The 27,318-nt window shown below is 35.5% G+C and overlaps 6 protein-coding genes across 7 annotated transcripts in view; 3 read left to right on the forward strand and 3 right to left on the reverse strand.

Moving 5' to 3' along the window:
- LOC18046330 (calcineurin B-like protein 7) overlaps positions 1-1,194 on the forward strand; it is a 5,362-nt gene extending 4,168 nt beyond the window's left edge. Inside the window, exons 7-8 of the mRNA XM_024188729.1 lie at positions 440-552; positions 1,025-1,194. Coding sequence (XP_024044497.1) covers positions 440-552; positions 1,025-1,097 — 186 coding nt within the window. The 3' untranslated portion in view covers positions 1,098-1,194. The remainder of the gene's footprint in view (positions 1-439; positions 553-1,024) is intronic.
- An 88-nt stretch (positions 1,195-1,282) lies between these two features.
- LOC18046332 (GDSL esterase/lipase At5g08460) lies at positions 1,283-3,325 on the reverse strand. The gene is made up of 5 exons (XM_024188728.1): positions 2,859-3,325; positions 2,368-2,495; positions 2,023-2,262; positions 1,686-1,941; positions 1,283-1,599 (listed from the first exon to the last, which is right to left on the reverse strand). The coding sequence occupies exons 1-5, from the start codon at positions 3,307-3,309 to the stop codon at positions 1,361-1,363; spliced, it is 1,314 nt and encodes a 437-aa protein (XP_024044496.1). The 5' UTR covers positions 3,310-3,325; the 3' UTR covers positions 1,283-1,360.
- Positions 3,326-10,725: 7,400 nt separating this feature from the next.
- On the forward strand, positions 10,726-14,386 carry LOC18049580 (phosphatidylinositol 4-kinase gamma 2). The gene is made up of 2 exons (XM_006439262.2): positions 10,726-12,553; positions 13,343-14,386. The coding sequence occupies exons 1-2, from the start codon at positions 11,198-11,200 to the stop codon at positions 13,718-13,720; spliced, it is 1,734 nt and encodes a 577-aa protein (XP_006439325.1). The 5' UTR covers positions 10,726-11,197; the 3' UTR covers positions 13,721-14,386.
- A 1,302-nt stretch (positions 14,387-15,688) lies between these two features.
- On the forward strand, positions 15,689-16,416 carry LOC18049581. Its single transcript, XM_006439263.2, has one exon. The coding sequence runs from the start codon at positions 15,709-15,711 to the stop codon at positions 16,336-16,338; it is 630 nt and encodes a 209-aa protein (XP_006439326.1). The 5' UTR covers positions 15,689-15,708; the 3' UTR covers positions 16,339-16,416.
- A 325-nt stretch (positions 16,417-16,741) lies between these two features.
- On the reverse strand, positions 16,742-19,577 carry LOC18049582 (GDSL esterase/lipase At4g10955). 2 transcript variants are annotated; one of them, XM_024188694.1, is made up of 3 exons: positions 19,423-19,577; positions 18,957-19,069; positions 16,742-18,481 (listed from the first exon to the last, which is right to left on the reverse strand). In XM_024188694.1, the coding sequence occupies exons 2-3, from the start codon at positions 19,016-19,018 to the stop codon at positions 17,488-17,490; spliced, it is 1,056 nt and encodes a 351-aa protein (XP_024044462.1). In that variant the 5' UTR covers positions 19,019-19,069; positions 19,423-19,577; the 3' UTR covers positions 16,742-17,487. The 2 variants fall into 2 exon arrangements, with proteins under 2 accessions (XP_024044462.1, XP_006439327.1); XM_006439264.2 differs by having other exon boundaries at positions 18,957-19,085; positions 19,423-19,576.
- Positions 19,578-21,147: 1,570 nt separating this feature from the next.
- LOC18049583 (dynamin-related protein 5A) lies at positions 21,148-26,559 on the reverse strand. Its single transcript, XM_006439268.2, has 16 exons — positions 26,196-26,559; positions 25,988-26,051; positions 25,783-25,890; positions 25,587-25,688; positions 25,089-25,139; positions 24,490-24,551; positions 23,929-24,019; positions 23,711-23,775; positions 23,410-23,604; positions 23,172-23,291; positions 22,991-23,061; positions 22,646-22,871; positions 22,341-22,391; positions 21,924-22,152; positions 21,650-21,789; positions 21,148-21,531 (listed from the first exon to the last, which is right to left on the reverse strand). The coding sequence occupies exons 1-16, from the start codon at positions 26,322-26,324 to the stop codon at positions 21,403-21,405; spliced, it is 1,833 nt and encodes a 610-aa protein (XP_006439331.1). The 5' UTR covers positions 26,325-26,559; the 3' UTR covers positions 21,148-21,402.
- Between the last annotated feature and the right edge of the window lie 759 nt (positions 26,560-27,318).

Raw genomic sequence — 27,318 nt, forward strand, 5'->3', positions numbered from 1 at the left:
AGTCAGCTGTATGCAAATTCTTCCCATCTCTGTGTCCGTGTGCCCACATCACACTCTTCCAAATAATGTGCTAAAACTTGTTAAATATCTAATATGGCAGTCGCATTTCAGTTATTCGATGTATCGCAAACAGGATTCATTGAACGCGAGGAGGTAAAGGGAATCATTTTGACATTGCTGCTTGGTGTGGCCAAATTAACTAATAGTTGTAAACGCAACTGATATCTAGATACTGATTGACTGAAGTAGTTTTGAAATCCATCTGATGAAAGGTTAAGGAGATGATTTTAGCACTGCTAAAGGAGTCAGACTTGATTCTATCCGATGACATCATTGAGGCTATTATTAACAAGGTATGATTTGCACAGGTGATTGTTAAATGGCCAGATCTATCTCAAGAACTAATGATTAAGCATATTTTCCCTTTGTATTTGCATAGGCATTTGAGGATGCAGATTTCAAAGGAGATGGAAAAATTGATCCGGAAGAGTGGAAGGAATTTGTGGCTCGCAACCCATCCTTGCTGAAGAACATGACGATTCCATATTTGAAGTAATTCCCTTCATCCAGCTTCTATGTTTTTCTTCTTACCAGAAAAAAATAATAATAATAATCATAATAATGTACGTGGAAAATTCCCAACGTGAAACTCTACATTTTAGCATCATCCAGTTATTAAAAAGCCTAATTCACTGCTTTGATACTATTTACATGTGAAATATACCTGCATACTTTATTTACGTGTTCTATCCAGCTTTGTATTTGCTTGCACTGATGCTTTTGCGTCATCAAAAATGGAAACCTCAAGAACTGAGATAATATGACCTTGAAAGTTTGAGATACTGATCCTTGATCATATGAGAAACTACGTTTTTCTATTTTTCTAATTTTTGGCCAGGGTCAAGATTACTTTGAAACTCTATTTCGACTACAGAACAGTTAAAAAAATTTGTATCTCATACAATGATCTGATTTCGAAGCCACTGAAGCCAAAATAACCATGGTATAATTCCATTTGTTGCAGGGATATTACAACTGCATTTCCTAGTTTTGTTCTCAGGCCAGACATTGAAGATGACATTAACAGCTTCCTGTGAGAAGTATATCATGGAATTATCAAGAAAGATGATACATGTAATAATATTTGTCAGTCAGAACCAGAATACATCAATTAACAATCTGGTAATGTTTTATGCATACAGCATTAAAATATCAAAGTTTTCACAATCTTCTGCCGGTATCCCTGAAAGTGTTACTCTTATCTGCAAGATATGTGAAGTAATTGGTAGAAGAGTAAACTTTAGGCCCAAATGCATAGGACATTTAGGCACAGCCCCTCTCTGTTGTTGAAGTTTCTCCATCAAATTACGCGAAATTTTGGAGCAATCATCTCCTCCAAGTTCATAGGATAGCACATTTCCGTGTGCAGGCCATTCCACACATTGTCTGCCAGGATGGCATTCACCGCATCAGTTGGATGGAACTCATCCCACCAGATATGATTTGAGGCATTGCTGCAAGCCATTTCAGGTGATAGGCACAATATCCACCCTTTATACTTCCCGAACCCACAGCAAGCATCAGTAGTAGCATTGAAACCTGAATGAAAGCAAATGTTATGAGATATTTGTGCTAATAAAAATTATCTGATTTGCAAACAGCCAAACGAATTGAGATTATCTTACCATAATGCTCGTGATTCTTGATTATGTCCATAGAACCTTCATACATGTCACAGAAGATAACAATGATATGGGGAAGCTCTTGACGAAGCTCGTCAACCATGTATCTCATTACAAAATTGAACTCCATGATCATGTTATTTATATCCTCAACACAGTCTCCATTTTCACTGTTGTACTTCCACAAGTAGTGAGGTGCACAACCAATAGGTGCCAACCCCATGAGCACCACTTTCCTCATATTCATATTGTACAGGTTCTGTACAATCAAAATTCACAACTCAGAAAGTTCAGACTAGATATTTAATGAGATCAGATAACACAATATGCACATTATTACCTTAATTTCTTGCTTCAATGTATGTGCCAAGAACTTGTTGAAAGCCCAGGGCAGGTAAACGTTTTGCACATTAGATATATTAGGCAGGTAGTAATGTATGTAGTCATTTATCCCAATTGAAATGTAAAACACTGAGTTGGAGAAAAAATGAGCTGCAGGATCTTCCCCCATATTGATAATAAACTGCTGATAGGTATCTGTGAACTGCTGAATTTGCTGTGTCAAGGAGATGCGTTGACCCTGTGACATGTTATATCAATAATGAATAATGATAAGTGTTCGATAAATCTGCGTTATCCTTGACTTCGAGAATATTATCCACAACAAAGGCAGTGGCAAGCATACCAATTGCGACCCACTTGAGAATATAATTCCGGCACCAGCAGATGCATAATTCACTCCATGAATCATGCCTTCAACGCCCCCAGTCTGGTTGAGATAACTAGGCACGAAAGGGAGCCCGAGGCGTAATGCTTATCAAATTATTCAAAGACAGAAAAGCTTAAGTCAGTAAAGTCCTGAGTTCAAATCAGTTTTCTTCAATAAAAGCAAAAGTGAGATGCATTGTACACAACGGATTCACAAACCCCATAATTCAACCAAATCAAGAATTTCCATACAAGAAAATGTAATCAACATTTCTGTGAACTTTGGCAATAAGACCAAAAAGAATGAGAGTTTTCGTTTCTTGTTCTTTCAGCAACCAAACAGATTGAAACCAGAGGAAAAGACAAATAATAATAACCCAGATAACAAACAACCTATAAGATTAAAAAGATTCGATCTTTACACTTTTTCTTGAAAGTTTTGAATAATACAATAAATAAAGAAATTACCAAGATAGTCGACTGGGATTCTTCCATTAGAGAACCTTCCAGTAGGCTGGTGAGTATCAAAGTCTCGGCCGTAAGGAAGGCGATCCGCACGAGCAAACGTGCCAAGAAAGTTATTAGTGCCACTGTCGACAGAGGAGTCGCCGATAACGAACAAGGCAGGGACAAGGGGATGAGACTCTGGTGACGGTGCTTGTACTGATGCTGGTGTCGGGGATGGAGATTGAGATTGAGATGGAGAGATTGAGGAAGGTGATATTGATATATGACTAATTGGGATCGAGCTCGGAGAGTAGTTGAAGAAATCTTCAGGGAATTCGAGAGCTCTTGAGGGGTTAAAGATGGCAGATAGCGTTAAAGCTGAAACGAGAAGAGCAAGACTCGTCGCCATTTTGCTTTGGACGTGAGCAATTGAGGAAGCAATTGGCGGGTAAGAAGTAGTAGTTGAATGCATAAACCGAAAACGAAATTAACCACCAATACGCATCGTTTAGCTTAACCCTTTTATGTTGATTGCGAGGAATAATTTGAGGGGTGTTTTTAGAAGTACTCCAAACAGATCCCTGGGCTTCTTTTATCATCACACCACAGCATATAAGATGTTAAAACATGGGTGTGAATAGCGGTACTCTTTATCGAGTGCTTGTTAGTTGTTATGGCGAGCCCATTTATGGCTATGGGGTTGATGTTCTCAATTGGGTCCGAATCAGTACAACTGTAGCTGTTGTCTTTCGATGGGCCGTTTATAAACACCGTCAAGTTACGGAGTTACACAAGCGGCAGAAAGGGGTGTGAGGAATTATACAAAAAGACAAATACAGCGGCAAGTCGGCAATAACTGAATATTTTTTGCCGACCACGACTCAACACCTTTCGCAACGGCTACGAGGAGCGTCAACTGATTATTTCCAGACTGACACGAGTCTGAAAGTATCTTTGAAAAGAGAGTGCTGCTCTCCAACTCCAACTTCAGAGCAAATAAATAAATGCGAACAGTAGCATTCTGACACGTGGCAAGCCAGTTGGCGACAGTCACCGAATCAAAATGTAAAGAACAGGTGGCAGTGGGAGCATAATATTTGTAAGGTAATCGGTTACTTCTTTTGGGTAACAATTTTAATTTATATTTGTGACAAATCAGGTTTTAGTTGTTGCGGTTCTGGTTACAAACACGGTTTGCGTTGTGAAGGAAAATATTTTGGTTAGAGAAATAGTGTTACGGTTGAAAATTATAACTTTTTTAGATTGAAAAAAAAAAAAAAAAAAAAACAACAACAATTGCTAGAGCTGCGATATTTGAAAGATTTGATTTGTGGAGCTACAACATGGAGACCACAATTTTACTTTACCCGGAAGTCATTTCGCTTTGCGTAGACTATATGAAAATCTTTTTAACCAAAGGAGGAGAGAGACATTATAAGTATAAATTACAAACACAATCACAATCAGTTGAGTAACCACCATTTAAATTCACTGCAATTTAATGTACCTAAAGAATTTGATTTTCTTTTCTATTGTTTTTATTTAATTTTAGATTTAATATGCTCATTTAAAGTGATTTTGTTGATGATTTTTTTTTTGAACTTATTTTTATATATTTATTGTCAGTAGGGACAAATAAAATTTTTAGTTGAAATTAAAACATAATTTTCTAGGGAAAAAAAAAAAACAGATCTAGCGATAGCAGCCCTATATGGCTCTACCATTGATCACTGTCACAATTACAGTTATAAATCTAATTTCTATTTAAATTCTAATTACAATTATAATTAAAACTACAATTGTTTCATAAAATCATTCTATAGTCATATTGTTGGGACCAAATCAATTTTATTACTTTGACGAAGATATAATTTAATAAACGTTTAGTTGCAAAAATTAATGTTTTAACTTAATTATCCTTAATATAAGTGATATAAAAGTAAAATTAGCACTTCGTTAATTATTAATGAAAGGAAGAAGTCAAATTCAATGTAGACACATTGCACAAAATTAATTTGACATCTTTACTTTCATAAATTTTGCTTCTATTGCTTCTCAAAAGATGGCATGGGTAATTTGTTGCAGTCGGTCGAAGATAACTTTACATTTGTTAATCTCACTATTATCTTTTTACTATTTGAGCCGGTTACTGTCATAATTATATTTAATTCTAATGGCCACAGAAACATAGTTTGTTAGATCCAATGGCTAAGTTAGAGCAAATCCAACTTAGCCGAACCCATAGAAAAAATTTTCCACTCAACTCTCTGACAGAGATTTTAATATATTAAGTAACTTTTCACCACGATAATACTATTTTCCAAAGAATGAAATTAGATTTTTTTTTAATTGATCAACCTAATAGCAACTCAATCCCCTATTTCGAATATCAGACCTCTTATTTTGGACAAAGTAATTTTATTATTTCAACTAAATGTTACTCGTCGATTTATTTAAAATTACATTATAATGTACTCATAATATATATAATGTATTGGGAGTCTAGATTGATGTAATTATAATATGGTTTCTGAAATTCTTGCTAAACAACCAATAAGAAGATTAATTGAGTTTTAAAAATTTCTTCAATAATAACTCCACAATTAAACTCCAACAACTACCACCATACAAAAACAACAATAACCACAATCAATAAGTAATTAAGAGACAATGGTAGATAAAACAGTCATAATACTTTTTCGCTCAAGTGCGCATGAATTTATATGAATAAGTAAGTAAAAGTTTAAGGGTGTTTAGAAATATTAAATTTTAGTTTAGATGAACCTAAAAAATGATTTAGAGTTGAGTTTATATAGATAAATATAAAAATTAGCCGTTACGAGCACAAAACAAAAATCTGTGCATAATTGATTCACCGGTTTGCTGATGTGGCTAGTTAGCATTGAAGGATTTTAGAACATACTAGTCTATGGCCATGGGAAAATCAATTCACTGGTTAATCACTAGACAACTTAATAATCACAAAATGGTTCGTTGGTTTAGCTAAACCGGTTCGCAGCTTTGGCTTATCCTAACTTTGAAAATTCTGCATTTTGGTCCATGTTTGCAAACTTTTCTCTATTTACAAAAGTGCCAAAATTTTTAAAATATCATCAAATAAGTTCTCTTTTAAATTTCCAAAAATACTACAACGACCATACAAGCTTTTGATATTTTTAAATTTATTGAAACTTTTCAAAACCTTTACAAATCAATCCATATACTTGGAAGAAACTCATCCAATTTTGATAACAACTTCCATTTTTCTTCAAGTATAGAAAACATAACTTATGAAAACAAAGATAGATTTGATTGCCAAGATCATGATAAAACTTGAGTTTTTAAATGTTTGACCATGCATAAATCCAACAAACTAAATTTACAAGAATTATGAAAATGAACATGACCTAAGCTAGTGTTCTTCACATTTGAGTCTTGATTTGACAAGAATGTTCTTGAGTCCTATGAGTTTGATATCACATGAATGACTTTTAGTCTTCAAGGACTAATGAGATTCAAAAGTGTTTTTTTTTTTTTATTATCTTGTTATCGTCAAAATCAAAATTTGTAAGACCCTTTATATTAGCAATTTTGATTTACTATATATACTATAGTTCACAAGTTTATCAAGCAAAAATGAGTCTAAATCCTTACAAATTATATATTAGCTTTGAGGTTTTGTTGTGTGGAACTAAAAATTTTTACCGTTATATATAGTATATGTCAAGAGTTTGTTATTCATAACTTGAAAATTCCTATTTAATAAAGATAAGATAGACCATACATATATAAATATTTATGATAAAAGATACAAAGTATGTGGAAACTCAAATTTCTTATCCTCCAATATAGAAGAAAACCTGTTTACCATAGAATCAAGTACAAGCAGCCACACAATTAGGCTTTGCTTTTCAAATGTTCAATATACTCTTAAAAATTAGATTTAAAAAAAGTCCTTGCGCTAGTACAACTTTTTAAGTTCAGTTTCTTTTAAAAGAAAAGGGCAAAAAAAAAAAAAAAAAAAAGAACATACATAAATCTTTATTGTAGGGTCAATAACCACATGAGGAATCATGATCTAGGCTCGTAAGGCACTTTATTATCTGTATTTTATTTATCATTTCAACTTTTTTTTTTGATATTAATCACGAGGTATCTTAGGGAGGACCCCAACTGTGGGAGGTATCTTTAAGTCCGTGAGGCATCTTTAAGTCCGTACCACAACCCAGACTAGAAGTCCCCGCTCGAATCGAGAGGCACATGTTCTCCCAACAAAGGCGACTTCCCTGCGACTCGAACTGGGGAGCAAACCCAGTCAAGCTACTTAAGAGGACTCCATTGCCAGTGGAGCCAACACTTTCTTGGTTCATTTCAACTTCGTTTTATTTTATCTAATAATCGAACATTATTGACATTCCCGTGTAAAGTGCGCCACAACTAAAGGGAACTGCAAAAGAAAGAATCAAGATTGAGGCCTGCATGTCCCGCTCTTTTAACTTGAAAATTTGAATGATGGATGATGATTCAGTTTTCTCCTTTCTCCTGTAATGTAAATTAAATTCAAAGCCAAAAGCCAATCGCATTGCATTGAAACTCCCGTTTAGGTGCATGCATTCCCGTGTAAAGTGAACCTTCCTTTCTGCCGGTTACGTCGCTGCTGCAATCCCACCTCCTTTTGCTCGTTAAAGGAAACAACAAAGCTCGTGCACGCATCCATCATTGTTCATTAACCAATTGATGGCTTATTATTAATTAAATATCATCAAACCGCCCTTTTAATTAAATTATCACAAAGCAGCAGAGTGCGTTGTATAATCTAATTTTTTAATAGGAGCAAAATTTTAAGTTAGTCTTCATATATTTTTAAATTTTCAATAAATTTTATGTTGTAATATTGATATAGGGAGATTGTTAGTTTTTCTCATACCAAAATCAATAAATAACATTTACCCTTATTGTTTTCATAATATTCATAAACTCTATTGGTACAAAAAATTTAAAATGAAAAGAGGAGTAAATGGATCATTTACTTGATAATATATCTTGGGAATATAAAATATACATTTGTTATAAGAAAAGTGTTTAAGAAAATAACAAAAATACAAAAAAAAACTTATTATTAATTTTTTTTCATACCAAGATATATATATATACACACACACACACACACATATTTCTCATTTTAGTACTTAATTTTTCTTATTTTAATTTATCTTTATATTATTTATTTAATTTATAATAAATATCAATAAAATATATTTAAAAATAAAAAAATTATCCACTGACTACTTGATTTTTCAGATTTTATTAAAAATACACAAACATTTATCTACCGACCACTGATTTTTCGTGCTTTATAATCAATGCTCCACTTTTTCCTCAACAATGTCAAGGGACCTAACGAAATATTGGTCTAATGACTTTTTTTTCCTCTAAATACAAGATGCCTATTTTGCCCTAACTAATTAAAATTAAACAATGCCCCTCCCAAATTCTCATGATTCGAGTAATCTAGTACCAATGAGAAATAAAAGCATCCACAACGAGAGCCATCTTAATTATCTAGGTCGGAGAAAATGCACGTCGAGTAATCTATAGTACCAATCTTCTCAAACGATGACCCCAAGCAAAAGAGATGCTCCTCGGCCTTCTTGTTACTCACATTTTTTTTTTCCTCCTTTTGCTCTCATATTATATAAATCATTTAGAAAGGGCAGATCTTCTATAATATCACAATTCCAAATCTACAATTTCTTCACAATGGATTATAATTAGAATATTGATGATGAGATTTTTCATCATGATGAATATTGATGCTTAGATTGTGATAATAATGAAGATGGAGAAACTGATTTGTGGTGGTGGTGGTGATGATGAATATCATCAGTAACACTAACAATATTTAGTTTAGATGATATTTTTATTCTTTTGGTGTCGGCAATAATTTAATGGGTTATAACACGGAGGAGTGATTCACTTCTTAAACTTTAGGTGGATTATTGTCCAAAAAAAAAATTATGTATTTTTTATAAAGGGTTAAGAGCAGGTGATTGGTGGATAATTTTTTTTTTTTCTAATCATGTTTGAATGACGTCGTTTTTGGATGTTCAAGTAAAATAACAATTTTAACCATACGACGTCATTAAAAATCTAACAAAGTTAAGATGGCAACAAACAACTAAAATACTTTGTAAACTTCAAGTGTATTTCTGCACACAAAAAAATTACGTAGTTTAAAAAAAAATTAAGTGCTAAGAAGATAATTGCCCTTAAAAATAAGAATAATAATATAAATTTATGTTGTAAAGGGTTATTAACATTATAAAAATAATAAAGAGATAATATATATATATATTTGTTGAAAATAATAATATATATTGATTTTAGTACGAGAAGGTTAACAATTTTCCAATTGTTATATTATAAGCTCCTTTCTCAAAAAAAAAAAAATCATTAATGTTTTAAATTTTTAGGCACAACTTGTGTTTTAATCATCGACTCTTGGGTCTAGAGACAGAATAATACATTAAGCGACAAAAGCGCTCAGCACTTTTGAAGATATGCTTTAATTTGAGCATCTTTTTCAAATGCAACGGCAACGAACTTGGTACTTGAACCCAACGGATCAATACACTAAAAAAACAATAATACGAAATGAAAATAATAATAATAATAATAATAAGATCAAAGGTTAAGAACCTCAATTTATGCCGCTAATTAGCTCATAATATATTGATTTGTTTGTGTCTCAAAACTTGCATTTTATTAGAGCATAATTTTGCTCGGTGTTATCATTATTTTTTGGATACTGTATGGTGCGAAAATGTTTAGTAAATATATTACGATTTGCTGTGAAAGTATCAAAATATTTATGACATTTTTTTTTAATTTTTCTACAATTGTTTGTTAAGGATATATAGACTTTTAAAATAAAATTAAATAGTTTTTACTTGATAGTTAGTGTTTACCAAACACCCATTAATTAGTCTTAAAAAATATTATTTTAACTAAATAACATGAGTTAATATCCACAACACCATATTATCATACAAACCTTTATATTGATAAGTTGTGTTTTGTTTAATTAGGAAGCTATATTAAAAGAATATAAGGATTATTGGAGTTTATGGATTTGTAATCTATTCATGTAAAAACATTAATTGAGTTCTAGAAAATTTCTATATGTTTGGTGAGGGACTTTATAAAAGAATCATGAAACATAATATTGCTATAGTTACCATTGTTCGAGTCATTGGATGGTAAAGTAATAATCTTACAAATATAAAATTTATTAACTAATAAATGATACATGAATTGGAACTCAAATTGAAATACAAATATTAAGGATTTCTAATATTATTATGTAATAAAGCAATTAAATTTAAATATGGGAATTAAACTGAACACCCTTTTAAGAGATTGATGTGTAATTTGAGCATCTTTTAAAAAAGTAACCACACATGAAACCTACACTTTCATTAATTTTTCAAAATTAGCATTCAGTAATTTATGCATGCATTTCGGTTACACATAACACATGATAAATGATTAGTAAAATCTTACGTCGGAAAATCCTAATCCAAACAGTATACTGCCTCCTCGTGTCCGTGTACACATACGAAGTATGTGTATCAAAATGCTAAGTATCAAGAATAAAAATGCTAAGTATCAAAGTATGGTTATACGCTATAACTGCCAAGGCTGAAATTGGAGATACTAAAGGGGCTTTGTAGTAATTACGAGCTATGACCTTCCACGAAGTTACTCAGTGGGGAAACAGAGGCACGTCGTCATCTTAAAAAATATATATTTTTTGAAAGATCTTCTTTTTAAATTTTAATAGCCAACAAACGGCCGCTACAAATCACAAACGTCGTCGTATAAACATTCAAAAAAATTGAAGCACGTTCCGTCATTGTCGTAGGGTCAAAAGCTTATAAAGAGCACAACGGCTACAATGCCGTTCTCTCCTCTCTCTTGTATCGACGACGACGACAGTTTTAACGGTCCAGAGAAACTCGGCGAAAATGTCGCCCTCCCGGCGAGGCAACGTCTAAAATTAATCGGCAATCAATCGCCAATCAACAGATCTTTAAAACTCAAATTTATCGCTCATTCCTATTCGATTCTTTCTGAGGGCAAAGAATCCGCATTCAATCTTCCCTTCCCTTCTTGCTCCACAAAAATGTACAGCAATCCCTTTGATGCAGTTTCTGATATAATCTCTCTACATTGAACCCAGAAGCTGGCACATCTTGATGCTCATCTAATTTCAGCTTCTGGGTTTGGTTAAATTTTTCAAATTCAATTGTAAATTTCTTTTGCTTTTTGAATAAAGCTCCATATTTTTTTTTCCAAATATGTCTGCTGCTGATATTGCATTGAATCCAATTCATCATTCTCCTGGTTACTGTAATAACCTAACAGGGCGGTCTTCAAGCGAGTCAATTTTGATATATTTAAGCGTTTCTGGTTCTTTAGTACCAATGCGTGTGCTAGAGACTGATTCGATTGAATCAGTGAAGCTCAGGATTCAAACATGTAAAGGGTTTGTAGTGAAGAAGCAAAAGCTTGTGTTTGGAGGGAGGGAGTTAGCACGTAATCATTCACTTGTTAAAGATTATGGTGTCACTGGTGGTAATGTTTTACATTTGGTGCTTAAGTTGTCTGATCTTTTGCTTATAACTGTTAGGACCAGTTGTGGGAAAGAATTAGAGTTTCATATTGATAGGTATCGAAATGTTGGGTATTTGAAGCAAAGGATTGCTAGGAAAGGGAAAGGTTTTGTTGATGTTGTTGATCAGGAGATATTTTGTGATGGTGAGAAGCTCGATGACCAGAGATTGATCGATGACATTTGTAAGGATAATGATGCTGTCATTCATTTGTTGGTTCAGAAATCTGCTAAAGTGAGGGCTAAGCCTGTTGAGAAGGATTTTGAACTCTCTGTTGTAGCAGCCGAATCAAATGAGAGAACAGATAGAGTAGATGAGGGAGAGAAACCATCGAAAGAGTTTCGTGTTGTACCTAGAGAGCCAATTGTCAGAGATTTCTGGTTGGAACCTGTTATTCTTAATCCCAAGCTGAAATTGTCATCAGTGATGTGGGATTTGATTAACTCCGCGTTTGATGGGTTGGAAAGAGGTAATAAACCCATTAGATCATCTGATGGTACAGGAGGGACTTATTTCATGCAAGATTCAACGGGACATGAGTATGTTTCCGTGTTTAAGCCCATTGACGAGGAGCCTAAGGCTGTGAACAATCCCCGGGGACTGCCTGTGTCATTGGATGGTGAAGGATTGAAGAGAGGGACTAGGGTTGGAGAAGGAGCATTGAGGGAAGTTGCAGCGTATGTATTGGATCATCCTAAGAGTGGTCCCCGCTCACTATCTGGTGAAACAATGGGCTTTGCTGGCATACCTCCTACAGTTATGGTTCGGTGCTTGCATGAAGGATTTAACCATCCAGAGGGTTACGAACATGCACTGAAAAATGTTAAGCTCGGATCATTGCAGATGTTCATGAAAAATGATGCGAATTGTGAGGACATGGGCCCAGGAACTTTCCCTGTGGAGGAGGTACACAAGATCAGTGTGTTTGACATAAGAATGGCGAATGCAGATAGACATGCTGGTAATATATTGATTGGAAAGGGGGACAATGGTCAGACTGTGCTCATTCCAATTGACCACGGCTACTGCTTGCCTGAGAATGTGAGTTTTTTTTTCTTTTTTCATTCTGTTCACAACATCTTTGCTATCAATAGTTTTACTGATGTCACTCTTTGCTATGGAGTGCTTTACATTTATTGCATTACAAATTTGGAATTATAATTATACGTCCATATGATCAGCTTAGATGTAGTTAAAAGGGATGATTGAGTTGTATGCAAATTATTATTTCAATTGAAGTTAAAGATAGATTGCCATAATTGTCAGATAGTTGCATAAAAGGGATGGAAAAGTTGAGGGCTTAAGTTGGCTTTGTGTTGAAGAATTCATAAGATATATTTTTTTTTCAAACATGGATTTTTGAGGGTCAGACAAGATAAGTGGAATGGCTCAGAGCTGATTCTTAGGTAAAACAAATTTGCTACAAGTTGGTCAATCTACATGAATGTGCCTAGCAGCCATTTCTGACCCCCTGATCAAGTTTTGGAAGATTTTGTTTTGGACCCCCCACCCTCTCTTCAATTTGAAACAAGTAGTCTAGAGAAGTCTGGCCCTTCTCGTGTCAAAGTTTTGTTGATTCAGCTCAGCGACACTGTGGTGATTGTTTCAGATGACATTTTCACTGATTGGCATTATTAGTATTTGTTTATCTCTCTACTCCCATCATCTTGGTCAGGGGTAATAGATATATATTTCTTTCACCGGAGCAATTTTTAAACTTGAGAGTGGTACTGCATGGGCTGTAACCACCGCTTTCTTAACCATACTTGATAATAGTAAAGAAATGCTTATTCAGATTTTGAAATTATAAATCTTTTGATGGATTTGCAGTTTGAAGATTGCACATTTGATTGGCTTTACTGGCCACAAGCTCGTGAGCCTTATTCTCCTCAGACTGTTGACTACATAAAGTCACTGGATGCTGAACAGGACATTGAACTATTGAAATTCTATGGATGGAACATTCCACTTGAGTGTGCCCGAACACTCCGTATCTCCACCATGCTTTTGAAGAAAGGCGTAGAGAGAGGTCTCTCTGCTTTTTCCATTGGAAGCATCATGTGTAGAGAAACTGTGAATAAGGAATCTGTTATAGAGGAAATTGTTCGTGAAGCACAGGATTCCTTGCTTCCTGGCATCAGTGAAGCTGCATTTCTCGAAACCGTATCCAAAATCATGGACTACCGGCTTGACAAACTCACAAATTAAATTCGCCTGGTTCGTGTATACTTTGTATGTATTAATGAACAAACAGTCCATTTTTGGATGGACTGATGCAGTGCTCAAGTATGGTACTAGATGGGCCTAAAGCGTTTTTATTCCTTTCGCTTCTGTCAACTGTTACTCGATTTGTTCTGGAATGTTGAACAGAAGTTTAAGATGATGAATAATAAGAGTCTCTAAGATTATATAGATTGCAGGGCTTTGACTCGAACAGGATCTTAAAATCCCGGATACTTGTACGTTGATCTCTAGGGTGTATCGGTTTAAGATCTTGGGGGGTTAAAGGCAACCAAAGTAGCGCAGATTCGCTTTCTTTCAAAATGTGTAAGTCTTGATGTCAATCTTTGCCGGAAAATTATACAGAGAGACGATATTGGAAGCCAATGATGCATATGCAGCATGGGTATGGTTCTTTTCAGGTTTTATGAGTGATTCTGCTGTTTTCTTTGTTGCGAAGCTTAATTCTGTCTTCACATATCCTGTAATTATGAGATTTCCTTGAATTGGATTGGAGGAAAAGAAACTGTATTTAAAATGTGCCTTCTGTAAATAACTGTAATAAATGGTTTATGGAAACAGTCTGCCTTCCAGCACTTTGTTGCAGTCCCAATTATTGTCGGTGGTTATTCTTTGCAGTGGAAATAGGTCTTTGCTTTCCCCTAATGCCGTCTTAATTGAATTCAAACATAAAATTCCAGAGTGTTTCTGCATTAACCACCATCAGAAATGGTTTGCACTAATGCCGTCTTAATTGAATTCAAACATAAAATTCCAGAGTGTTTCTGCATTAACCACCATCAGAAATGGTTTGCACTTTGCTCAGGGGCCTATTAGCCTCAAGCCCGTTTCTTTTGGCCCGAAGTTTTTACAATTGCAAGCTTACTGCAACTTGCTATATAAACAAGGAAACAAAATGGGTGTCGTATAGTTATATTGATGGCCATTTTCGTTGTATAAGCAGATGGGTAGTCATTTTCTTTGCCAGTACACACATCATGGCCAAGGCCTGGCAAAACACCATCTTCGTCTTAGGCTATTTCAGAAGCAGCCCCTCAACCTCAATTATTGCAGGTTGGCGATGAGAGTACTGATGGTGAATCCCTGACAATGGGCCAAAGGGCTGTAGGCTGTACCCTAGCCTCCTTTAGTTTCCCGCCATTTTTTCACCAGTGAAAACCAGAAATCAGTAGTAAAAACAATTTTGTTGTTGACACTTGACGGCAATAACATGTGAAAAGCAATAATAGGAACATGTAGACAAACCTATAAAGAGATTTTCTTTCTTCTTCCTCCTTTTTCTTTTTTACCCTTTTCTTTCTTTCTTTCTTTTATTCGTTTTGCAAAAGTTTCATTCAATATTCATGATTCAATAATTTTTGGCTAAAACTATCTAAGGGATTTAAACTTTCATGAGGGAAAATTTCGAACAATCAAGAGACTCGTTGTGGGATTTTGTTAATGTCTTCACAGACAGACATTCTCCTCTTCAATTCATTCATTTTCCTTCTTCAATTCAACCAACTCCAATCAGACCCCAATAGCTCGGCTTAGACCCACAGTTCCCCACTCTTTCCGTCACAGACAACAATCCCACAGTTTTAAGACAAAATAAAGCTTAAAAAGAGGAGGGGGGGCGGCTATTGTAAATAGCTTATAAACAAAAAAAATTAAATAAAACAAAGAACTTACCTCCACAAGAAAAGTAAAGAAAGTCTCACTTTTCACACTAATAATCTCTCATCAAGCAGAACAATTACAATAGTCATTCCATTCGTTTCGCTTTCCTCACATTATAATACCCACCCCACCACTAACGACTTCCAAACACAAACAATCTCTCTCTCTCTCTCTCTTTCTCTCTCTCAAGTTAGATTCTCAGTTCATTGGCCTTGTTTTCATCTTTGGTGTTCAGATCCAGAAAAGAGACCAAGTAAAAGAAAAATATATATTATAATTAAAATCAAAACCAAAAAATGAGCAAACCAAATACAAATAGGCGTCCATCGGGTTCAGGTCGTACAAATTTAGCTTCATGTATAGTAGCCACAATTTTCTTGATCTTTGTAGTCATAGTAATTCTCATTGTCTTCTTCACAGTCTTTAAACCCAAAGAGCCCAAGATTTCCGTTACCTCCATCCAACTTCCATCATTCTCCATCTCCAACAACACCGTTAATTTCACGTTTTCTCAGTACGTCACCATTAAAAACCCTAACAAGGCCGCCTTTTCTCACTACGACAGCACCATTCAGCTCATCTACTCCGGCTCCCAAGTGGGCTTCATGTTCATTCCAGCCGGCAAGATCGCTGCGGGTCAGACCCAGTACATGGCCGCCACTTTTGCCGTCCAGTCGTTCCCGATTTCGACGGCTGCCGGAGCCAGCGCCTTGGTGGGGGCCCCGGTCACTCCTAGCGGCTTTCCTGGAGCTGGGTTGCCTAATAACGGCTTTCGGGTCGGACCCACGATGCAGATTGAGTCGAGGATGGACATGAGCGGTCGGGTTCGGGTACTGCATTTTTTCACCCATCACGTCAATGCTAAAGCTGGATGTCGAGTTGAGATTTCTGTTAATGATGGATCTGTCTTAGGGTTTCATTGCTAGTTTACTTTTTTTAATTGTAGTTTTTAGGGGGGTTAATTTTTGGGTGGTAAATTTGTACACCCAATTTGGTAAAACAAGTGTAAAAATTGAAATTTTTTATTTTATTTTTCATTTTTAGCTAGAAGTTGGTGGTTTTTTGCTTTTTGATCGGCATTTGAGCTTTCTTAAATTAGCAATTATACATTTTGTATTTAATTTTTGTTAGCTTAAGAGTTCACGATGCTACGAGCTTTGATTAGTTTGCAAGATTCATGATTCATGATTTGTCCTTTTACTTTTGATGAGGTTAAGTAGACTGTAAGTAAAGGATGGCGCTCATAATAACGGGATTAAGTCACACAGACTCTCTCACTTCACTTGGGTTTCGGTCGGATCGGTCCAATCATATTATTTTACTTTTGTAGTCAACAGAATATGCATAATGTGCTGTAAAGCACCGTGTAATGCGGCTCTTTTTTCGTGAAATAAAATCCAAAACCAAGAGAGATAAATAAAGCTACGGCGTCGTCTGCTGCTACAGAGGCAGTGCCGGGGATCATCGTTCCATAGGCTGCCATTACTAAGATCCCAAGATCATTGGTAACGGAGGGTTTGGTACCAAATCACGTGACCACTGAGTTGAACGGGATGATTGGTGGTGGTAGTTGACAAATTTTAATATATTTGTGGGGCCAATTTTACAGAGAGTGGAAGCGGCAGACAAGGATAATCATTCAATGCCCACTCTCTCGAGATTCCAGTCCTGATATTTATTGACCATGGTGGCATTTACAGTTTACTCACTCACTGTGTCCGTGATTTGTAGAGAGATCTAACCTAAGAATTAAGCGCCATTCTGTGTCGCAGAATGAGTGAGCTGTTTGGCTATAGGCTGCTGGCTGCTCCTCTTCTCCCGATTTCAGCAATAAAACGCCTGATTTTCAACTTTTCAATTTTCGGAGTGAACTGTAAATAGGAACCACCATTGCAAGTTACAACTAGCAAGCGAATCACTCGTTACATTACTCTATTGGACATTTATTCTTAAAGCTCTCCAAGCATTTAAAGAAAATATTTAAATCCATCCAATATTACACGAAGGGCATATCTCAATCATTGGTTACCTACGGATATAGACATAATTGGCCGATTTCTTTTACAAAGTGAAAACTACTTGTAGCTGTAAAGCTGAGACTTCAACTGCACATCAGGTTTCCACCATTGGTGAATTCCATGGGCTTCTTTGAGATCCCGTGCAGGAGTTGAATTAACTATCAGATTTGCCGATGGAATCAGGTGCAGAGGTTCTGACGTATTCGCCACATTACCCTTTCCTATTGCATTCATAAATAGACCTCCAAGAGAATGTTGTGTCGCCAATTTCTCAATGGCCCCTGCTCCGATCTCCTCCATCTTCTTCCTATGTTCAAAATACCCAATATACTCTGAGCAGATGTCGTCGGCTGGGTTCACAAATAGACAGGGGACCCATGCAGATAGAGCAAGAAATGGATCTTCAGACAACCTCGTATTGTGATGATTAATCTTTGCAGCAAGAGCAAGTCCAGCTGTGATCACGCTGCCCGCTATTCGGATTCCATGCTTCACTCTCTTATCCTTAATTCTCTCAATTGGAGCTGAAACAAAAGGTGGATTAAACAGATATGCTTCAAGAAACACCCCAGTCTTGGCAACGGTCTTCCCAGCGAGCATTGCCATGGCTGACCCAAGGGAATGGCCAGCTAACCAGACATTTGAACTACCTACAGAAGCAACCATGTTTCTGACAGCTTGAATAGCAATCTCAAAACGAGATGTCAGATGGAGTCCATTTCGGATTAAGTGGACATCCAATTCAAGGTCTCGAGAAAAAGAATCTGGTTTGGTGAGGGTGCCTCGGAAGGCAATGACATATCGTGGAATTCCATCTTTTGAGAGATCAGAGTGAGAATAAGAGGGTGGAGGTTTGAATTCATATATGGCACCAAATATAGAAAAATCAGCATCGTCTTTCAGCTGATGGAGCAACTTAAACTGGAAGAACTCCCACCAAGGAGGTGCAAGAGCTTGGGATTCATGACGTTGTAACTGACGATCCCGCTCTAGAATGTAGACACCCTGAACCAAACAGGCTGCTACAGACCTTCTATGATGCACATTTGTCCTACATAAGAAAGAACGTGAGGTTATTTACCTCACCATTTGGTGGGACAGAAGTAAAAATGATAACAGCAAACAAACAAAACAAGCATGGAAAGTCTGTGCAGGAAAACATCATATTAATTGCTATATCTTAATTTATTAGAATTTCTAGCAATACGCTCAAACAAGTAGGGGATCAAATGTCACAGGCATACAACAGCCTAATGATCTCTTACTACTTACATTGAACCTAATACATACGCATTGTACGAAATAATCACTGATGAACGGCCTACAAAATCAAGACAAAGAGGCCATAACAAATTATGGATGAAAGCATCCAAGCAAAGTCAACAAGCATGTATGAGGATGACAATCAATAAAAACTGATCTATCAAACTGATGGCAATCAATTTGTTCCATTAGGTTCAACCCCAACTAGTTTGGGATCAAATCTTAACCATGCCCATCATGCGCTTAGCAGAAGAAGGTCTTACCAATCAATAGCAGATAGGTGTAAGGGCCCAGAAAGGCTAAAATCCTCTCTCTCAGAGGCCATTTCATCACATGTCCTTCCTCTTCTTCCTTGTTGATATCCTCAAAAGCGGCTCAGCTTACACAAGGAACTAACAAGAATTTCATTAGGGATTGGTTAAACAATTTAAATCCTCTGCATAATTTGCTCAAGAACTGTTTACCGAAAATGCCTGTAGCGCATTATTTTTTTTTTTAAAGCATCGTTTGGTTTGGAATACAAGGCAAGCTCAACCGAGCAGATTCCTTAATCTCAATTTAAACTACTTTAATATATTATTATTAATCCATGTCGATGAATGAAAAGCCTGGCCCCATCAGCATTATCAACACTAAAACGCATCAACAGCCAAATCATCGCAGAAAAATTATCGGTCCAAAAACAATTAAATTTTCAAGTAAAACAATCGTCGAACCAGAAAAATGTACCTCAAATTAAAACTTGCGGAGATCTTATTGAAGACTGCAATGCGATTGTCTTTCTTTTCTTTTTTTTCCCCCTTTCTTCCCCTCTTGAAAAATATATTAATTTGGACCACGGTGTCGGTCGGGTGTTAAAATGTCTCCGTCATCCAACGGAAGCTCCTTATAAACTATAAAGTCTGGAGCGACTTTTTTAAAACGCCAGCGTTTAAGGGAAAGCAGGGCCCCGTAGGTTCGTATTGCAGAGGATTAGGATTGAGTGCTGATTTTTTTTTTTTTTATTTAGTACTGAATCAACGATTAAGACTTATTTTGAATTTTTCTTATTTAATAATTATTGATTCAGTACTCAGTAAAATCTTAGCTCAGCACTTAATTTTTATTTTAATTTTTTTTTGAAGAATTTTGAGGTATATCCAATTTTAGGAGTGGGTTGTATTCTTAAATGTGTTATACATATATTGCATTAAAAATTTAAAAATACAGTAATAATAGTGAGTGCCATTTACATGAGTGGTGAGTGGATTAAATTATCGTTACATAAAAGGGTTATATACACACACACACACACACACACATATATATATATATATATAGGCAAATGATAAGTTATATTTAATGTAACTTACGCCACTTACATAAATAATGTGTGAGCCTCATACCACACACTATTCATATGAGCGGATATAAGTTACATTAAATGTAACTTAGGAGCTCATATATATAGATATATATAAGCATTAAATTATTCACTGAACTCAAATGCTACAAATGAAATGATTTCACTATACAAATTGATAATATACTCTTGTCAAACTCAATTTTCAGAATTCTGCAGTCTCTTTTCTTTCCTAACTTTTTCAGCAGTTCTTTCTCCTTCTCTACACCCCTTCCTCAATCTTTTTCACCCATTTATTTGTTAAGGACACATACACTAATATTTCATCGATTTTAGTCACCATCCTTTTTTTTTTTTTTTAATAATTCTCCATGTATTTTAATTGCTCTGTCAGAATAAAATTTAGGAAAACAACGATTGATGAACTATATGTTTATAATCATGCTAAACAAGAGAACCTTAGCAATTAATAATCGCCCATTTTAGGTTGCACTTTTATTTTCATATTCACAGAGCTCTGCTTGACCAAAGGAGAAAAGGCAATTCGAAAAAGTTTGATTGGGAAAAGCTGCTTGGTGAAATCGAAAAGGAGCTGTTTAATCTGGATATGTAACAACTTTGTTGAAGAAAATTCAAAAAAAAAAAATGTGTATATAAAATAGTTTTACAAATAGTTTTAAGAAGAGAGTAGAGTAAATTTTTTCATTTGAGGGTATTCTTTGTCTATAGCAGTAATTTGTGTTTGGGACATTTTCGTACTATAATCTTCTTTTTTAAAGAACAGGTTTTTTGGATACAAATAATTCCACAAAATAATAATAATAAAGATACAAAGTTAAGATATAAAATTCGCGATTTTTGTTTTTGGCCCCGGGGGGAGGATGTTTATTTAGAATTAAAATCACCAAATTGAGTGAAAATTTGGATGAATTCCTGTGCTGGTCTTGTAAAATCTAACGGCACATCTGAAAATCTCCATAACGAACCCACTTGCTTGTTTTTAGATTTACCAGGAGGTTTAGTCTTAAATTTAATAGATACATCGGCAATGTGCTAAGTAATCCATATTAATATTATCAAATTAACATATAAATAAAGATCCTTGTCGACGAGGGAGAAAAGCACTGAAAGCCGAAAAATTCGTATATTATAGGCAACACATAAGAGTAGCATATGAAAACAACAGAACATTTAATAATATCACACAATAAAATATGCCTAATCACACCTTGACTACTAGTTAGGGTATAGAAATATAATGAAATATCCCGCCGCTTTCTCCCCTGCATGGCTAGTCATAATTGAAAGAATGACAGTCACCATCAAGCCAAAATTCGTGAGCTGAAATGGACTGGTAAAATGTTGAACTACTTTGACCAAGCAACTGCATCAATTTCTGATTGTGCACTCCTGTATAACTCCAACCTTTTTGCAAGGGCAGATCGTCGCTCCATGACTGCCGGATCTTCATTCAACAGGTTTGACAATCGTTTTTGCTGCAATAATTTTTCAGAAATCAACCATGTTATTCGGAATTTTACCGATGAAATTCTTAAAAACTTACCAGGAACACACTAGACAAACATAGTAAGTTATGTAAGTTACTGTGCCCACCTCCAATTTACCCAATTCAGTGAAGAAATGATCAAGTAGGCTTCGTTTGGCCTCACGAACTTGACAATAAACGATGGACTTAGGAATTGAGTTCCGCAGACTTGCACAGACCATATTGACATAAGACAAGACCGTGGTTCCTGTTGATAAAATGAGAGAATGCCAAAAATCAGTTGAGGATTTATGTAGATTTTCATGCCATTGTCGACATGATCTATGTAAATAATCTTATAATGTCATGCTAGAGAGGCATTTGTGTCCACAAGAAACTCACCAATTCTCCTTAGATACGAATCATTGTATCTGTCAAAAATTGAATGTGTAGGATTGCCACCCTTGTCAACATCCTGAGGAAGCTTCCGGAAGAAATCAACTGTCAGATAACTGCACTCCATATCAACAAGCTGAAGTGTAGCTTTTTTGCTTGTGTCCCTCATTCTCTCAAGAGACTCGATAGCTGCATTTCCAACTTCTGCTCGGAGAGCAGGATACTGCTTTAATTCCTATAAAGAAAATAAAAGAGATAAAGAGGTGAATCAATTCTAAAGATTGACATATGCCTTTAAGTACCCATCAACCATTATTATCCCCTGAACTTGAGATCATCGGTTAAAGAACCAGAAAATTACTATCAAAGAACTGAAAATGAAAATACAATAAATAGTGAAGAATAGCATCAACAGAAACATACAGGGGTTTCACTGATGGCCTTGTGAACCAGTTCCTTCAGTAAAGCATGAACCTGGAATTGTAAAAAACAAAATTAACCACCTTGAAGCATAGTCAATTTGTAAATATACCCACATCGCTTTGAAAAAGAATAGAAACCAAAATTTCAACATCAAGATAAAAATCACTTCTTATATTCAATTTTACCAAAAGGGATAAAAAATTAATTAATGAACTGAGAGATAAAACAAAACAGAAAAAGAACTATGATTTTCACCATTCCACGTCAAATGCTAAATATGATGTCTCATAAAATTTCATGCATACCGCATCAACAGCTGCCTCAGCAGGACCTCTGATGGTAACCACAGATGATTCTATCAAACGACGGTATCCTTGTTCAGGGGCAATCAAATGAGGCTGATATCCATCAGCTTCAGTAATGAGCTTCCGAATATTTTCCATGGAGAGTTGCTTGTCAAATTGCAACCTTTTTAGAGCAGCAGGAAGCTGGTTATCAAAAACATAGTAAATTTTATCACCACCAGGACGCCTGAAGCAAAAAACAAAAATTACTTATCAGTAACAATTAATTTTTTAGTAGCTTTATTTACATAGGAAATGGAGCCACACTGACAGAACTAATGAAGAAGATCAAGGTATGAAGCATACACTCCATCAAGATGCTCCTTGTATATCTGATCAAAAAGACGGCAAATCTCCATGATCGTATACAGCTTTCCCTACATGTCATAAGCATCAAACATTAGCAATGGAGGATCGCCATTAAAAATAAATAAAAAAAGCATGAGCTAGCACGATAACCCAAACAGGACAAAATGTGTACACTTACTCCTGCATCAGCAGCAATAGGCTTTCCAAGACGACTCAATTCATTTTCTAGCTCCAAAACGGTTTTGCTAATAAGAGACTGGATGCCTGGGATTCTGGATTTGATTACAGTTTCCAAATGCTGAAAATATAACCATTTTTCTTCAATTATAAGTATAAATGAAACAGCATAGCAACTGAACACTCAAATTTTCCCCAACCAAAATTTATTAAAAACCGCATATTGTCTATTTAGCTACCTTTGAAAGCATCTTAGCTAGATGTTCTGAACCCATTCTCTGTGCAAGGTGCTTGTATTCTGGGGTAGTAGAAAAGTACTCCCGCTCTCTACGGCGCGCAGCGATCATGTCAACATTCTTGTTGATGTCTGCTTGTGATCGGTTCACAACACCAATCCAAGGAAATTTTAGCCGATAAGACTTTCCTTCCAATATCTATGGAGAACCAAAGTGCAAATCAGGAGGTAAAAAGATAATAGTAAATAAAACTAGTACCAATTACTGCACAGATACCAACAAACAAGAAATTATTATGACTTACATCAGCCGCATCAGTTCCCTTATCCATAAGATCAATCTTTGTCAAGACCCCAAATGTCCTCTCACCTGAAAATTTTATAAAGTTGAATTTAGTACAAACACATCTAAAAGAATTGAATTTTCCGAGGATGGACAGGACCATGGTGGCTGTCAATAAACAAATTCAAAATAAAAATAATCAGATGTAGCTTCTTACAGAGAAATATTAAAAATAATCACCTGTAGGATCTACCTCACGAGATATTTTGATTGCATCAGATGTGGCAAGATCTTGATTTGCAGGTGAAATTGCAAGAATTATACAGTTGGGCTGTCTCAGAAGTTCAGGGGAAAAAAGAGGAGACATTTTAGTATCTAGCCTAACGTAAATAAACCAAGTAATTCCCCCCCCCCCCCCCCAAAAAAATAAATGAAGAAAGAAATCGTCAAATCTGAAGCAATTTCATTTATCAAGAGATAATCTCATACAAAATAAGAGAGCGTCCCAGAAGTTATGGGTTATAACAGCCATGAACAGTTTTCCATTTCACGGTACAATGGTGAGCGTAAAGCGCAAGTTATTAAGATCTCTGAAGTCCATCCATATGTGATAAGATTTTTCTATTGGACTTTATGAGAACCTAAGTTTGTTAGACTTCAAAGACATTAAAATGCTTGCTCATCATAGACCTTATCTGAAAAGCTTCTTTAGAAAAGTTTGGAGTTCTATAGCAGTTCACGGAATGGGTTAAAATTTTCTTCCAAGTACCAAAGCATTCCACAACTTGCAATGTAAGTTACCTTCTCAATGTAGGAGCGAACCATATTCTCAATATCTTGCACAATACTGTCTGGTTGACCCTCTGCATTACCCAAGACAATATCTTAGTATAACATTACACATAGAAGGAAAGAATAAAGCATGTATTTAGCTGACCATGGCTAGTTCGGAAGTAAGGGTTAGTGGAGTTGATATGAGTTTGTTGAAATTATAGTCCAAGGAAGTAAGGGTTAGTGGAGTTGATATGAGTTTGTTGAAATTATAGTCCAAGGAAGTAAGGGTTAGAGGAGTTGATATGAGTTTGTTGCAATTATAGTCCAAGGAAAAGAAAGAAGGTGCTTGAATATATCTCCCAGTTGGTTTCTAGTTAACTGTAGACCAGAAAATAACTATAGAACTGAGTTGAGTTGTTACATTTGGGTTTCTGTGAAGAATAATAATAATGGGAATCTTAGGTTCCAACTTCCCACTTCTTTCATTCTCCTTGGGCTTATCAAACACAAAAGAAATTAATAGAGAAGGTATAAGTGTAAATGACTTGTAATTAATGGAGAAGCAAGGATATATGTAACTATGTACGTGACTCCCATGACTAATGCTGAAAACAAATACAACTTACCAACTGCTACTTTTGTGAGCCCAGGAAGATCAATCAGCGTTAAGTTGACAACTGTCAAGGTTCCAAAAAATAATAGAAAATTTCAGAAATCACAAGCAATGAAAAAAGTAAAACAAAACTACAATTGATTATCGGTAAATTTCAGCATATATTCTTCATTTTCCACTGGCTGAAATACAAAATCCTGAAATTAAAGTCTGCCATTAACATCAAGCATGGTTGAACATACTAAATAGACTTTTTGTTACTTAAAACTCAGTGCCAGACATGACAATAAATTATGAAAAAGAATGTATGGTCATATGCCTTCAGGAGCAATATTTTCGAGAAAACTGGCATAGGACTATAACTAAAGATGAAGCTAAGCGGGAAAAAATAAAGGATTCAAGCAGCTGAAACCAACATTTTATAGTAAAGCTTGAATAGATAAACAAGGCATTTGTAAATGGCACCCAATAAATCAAAGCCCTATGTTAATGATGAGGCAAAAGAATTTACCATTAGGGGAATATATGCTGAGATGAATTGGTACACTCGAGATTTGTTTGGTACGACCAGTCTCTCTATCAGTCTCATCTTGAATCTCTTTCCTCACAGCAGCTACACAAATAGAGTTAAACAATAATTAATATTGGGAAACAGAACAATTATAAAATCAACGATAAAAGCATAATGTCAAAATAGATTAGTGTACCAAAATCGGTAAATCTTTTCCTTGGAATGTGAAGAAACTCTGCATATTCTCTGCTGCCTTCTTCGAGTTTATGAAGCTGCAACACCAGAGGACGCCGTGTAACGATACCTGCGTACATTTGAGCAGGTTATGGATATCGATTCAATTGAATAACACGAGAACACAATAAAAGTATCATCAATTCAAATTTCAAAGCTGAATATACCAGATCCACGCGGTAAAAAGTCCTTGCCAACAATACTCTCCAACACTGATGACTTTCCAGAACTCTGTACAAATTACAAATAACGCCAAAACGACACCGTTAGATCCAAAATAATAAAATAAAGCGAAATCAGAGATGAGATCAAACGAAAAAGTGTAGAAATTGGAATATAAAAGATAACACTACTGATAATAATAGAGAAAACAACCTGGCCACCGACGACGGCGATAGCAGGAAGAGAGTCCCAAAGAGTAGGCAATGCGCTGGCTTCACCGTGGTCGCCAAGAGCCGTACAAGCTCTTTGTATTTTGTTAACCAAAGAAATCAAGTTCTCCATTTTCTCTCGCAGCTAAGTAGATATCTCGGGAGACGGCGGCGGCAACGTAGATGATCTCAGCTGTCAGATTCAGATCAGCTGGATCTGACAACTGATGCTGGAAACGGCGACGTTCAGAGGAGATCTGTGTGATTAGTTTTTGCTTCGCCGGTAGGACAAACGAGAGAGAGAGAGAGAGAGAGAGAGAGTTTGAAATTTAAAAGAAAGTGGGGAGGCTGTTGAAATGGTATAAACCGCGTTTACTCGTGTTTTATTTGCTGTTTGTCACTACTGCGGTAAAAATATCAAACTACACTACTAACTATTCTCATTTGCGTCTCCGCTGAAAATTGAAAATGAAGTGACCGCAACGCACCTCTGCATGGAATTTTCAGTAAATACGACACCGCAGCAGCTTCAAAGCCGGTTTTACTTGTACGGTATTTTTATTATTTACTTCTAGTCTCGCGGTATTTTCGTTGTAGTCGGCGTATTTAGTCGCAAACTGTTGGAAATTGGAATACACTCGCAAATCGCAGTACACACACACACACTAATATACTTTATATGAATGTAATTAATACAAGCTAAACCGTCGATGCGATTCTTTTCCCCTTTATTTAAGAATCTTATAAAAATATGCGTAAAGTTTATATACTCTTCTCACTTCTTTATATTATATGCCAATTGTCCCAATAAGTAAGGGAAAAAATAGGTTACATAGATTTTTTATTCTATCTCTGTAACGTCTCACTAAAAGATGATATTTTTTCAAGTACATCTTTAACGTTCACTATCAAAATTACAATTTTTTTATCACGTACCACTTTAACAGTTGATGTTTTTGCCTTTTGTTTCAACTAAATAAATCCACCCCCCCCCCCCCCCCCCCAAAAGTTACCTAAGGATGGTTTCTATGGTAACCGAATATAATTTTGTCATTAATTTTTTTTAACTTCAAAAAATATTTCATTTAGGATAATACAACAAATTATGTATCATTTATTTATTAATA

Source organism: Citrus clementina, unplaced genomic scaffold (assembly GCF_000493195.1).
Source record: "Citrus clementina cultivar Clemenules unplaced genomic scaffold, Citrus_clementina_v1.0 scaffold_3, whole genome shotgun sequence".
Taxonomy (NCBI): domain Eukaryota; kingdom Viridiplantae; phylum Streptophyta; class Magnoliopsida; order Sapindales; family Rutaceae; genus Citrus; species Citrus x clementina.

What these genes read in the sequence shown, in the direction of transcription:
- LOC18046332 (XM_024188728.1), bottom strand. Translation starts at nt 3,309, where the DNA reads ATGCATTCAACTACTACTTCTTACCCGCCAATTGCTTCCTCAATTGCT. An exon ending in TCTCAAGTGGGTCGCAATTG is followed by an intron (nt 2,263 to 2,367) that starts GTATGCTTGCCA and finishes AACATGTCACAG; the next exon opens with GGTCAACGCATCTCCTTGAC. An exon ending in CATTGAAGCAAGAAATTAAG is followed by an intron (nt 1,942 to 2,022) that starts GTAATAATGTGC and finishes TTGATTGTACAG; the next exon opens with AACCTGTACAATATGAATAT.
- LOC18049580 (XM_006439262.2), top strand. Translation starts at nt 11,198, where the DNA reads ATGTCTGCTGCTGATATTGCATTGAATCCAATTCATCATTCTCCTGGT. An exon ending in GCTACTGCTTGCCTGAGAAT is followed by an intron (nt 12,554 to 13,342) that starts GTGAGTTTTTTT and finishes ATGGATTTGCAG; the next exon opens with TTTGAAGATTGCACATTTGA.
- LOC18049581 (XM_006439263.2), top strand. Translation starts at nt 15,709, where the DNA reads ATGAGCAAACCAAATACAAATAGGCGTCCATCGGGTTCAGGTCGTACA.
- LOC18049582 (XM_024188694.1), bottom strand. Translation starts at nt 19,018, where the DNA reads ATGGCCTCTGAGAGAGAGGATTTTAGCCTTTCTGGGCCCTTACACCTA. An exon ending in CACCTATCTGCTATTGATTG is followed by an intron (nt 18,482 to 18,956) that starts GTAAGACCTTCT and finishes TTTCTTATGTAG; the next exon opens with GACAAATGTGCATCATAGAA.
- LOC18049583 (XM_006439268.2), bottom strand. Translation starts at nt 26,324, where the DNA reads ATGGAGAACTTGATTTCTTTGGTTAACAAAATACAAAGAGCTTGTACG. An exon ending in TCGTGAGGTAGATCCTACAG is followed by an intron (nt 23,776 to 23,928) that starts GTGATTATTTTT and finishes TAAAATTTTCAG; the next exon opens with GTGAGAGGACATTTGGGGTC. An exon ending in CTATTGCTGCTGATGCAGGA is followed by an intron (nt 23,062 to 23,171) that starts GTAAGTGTACAC and finishes TATGACATGTAG; the next exon opens with GGAAAGCTGTATACGATCAT.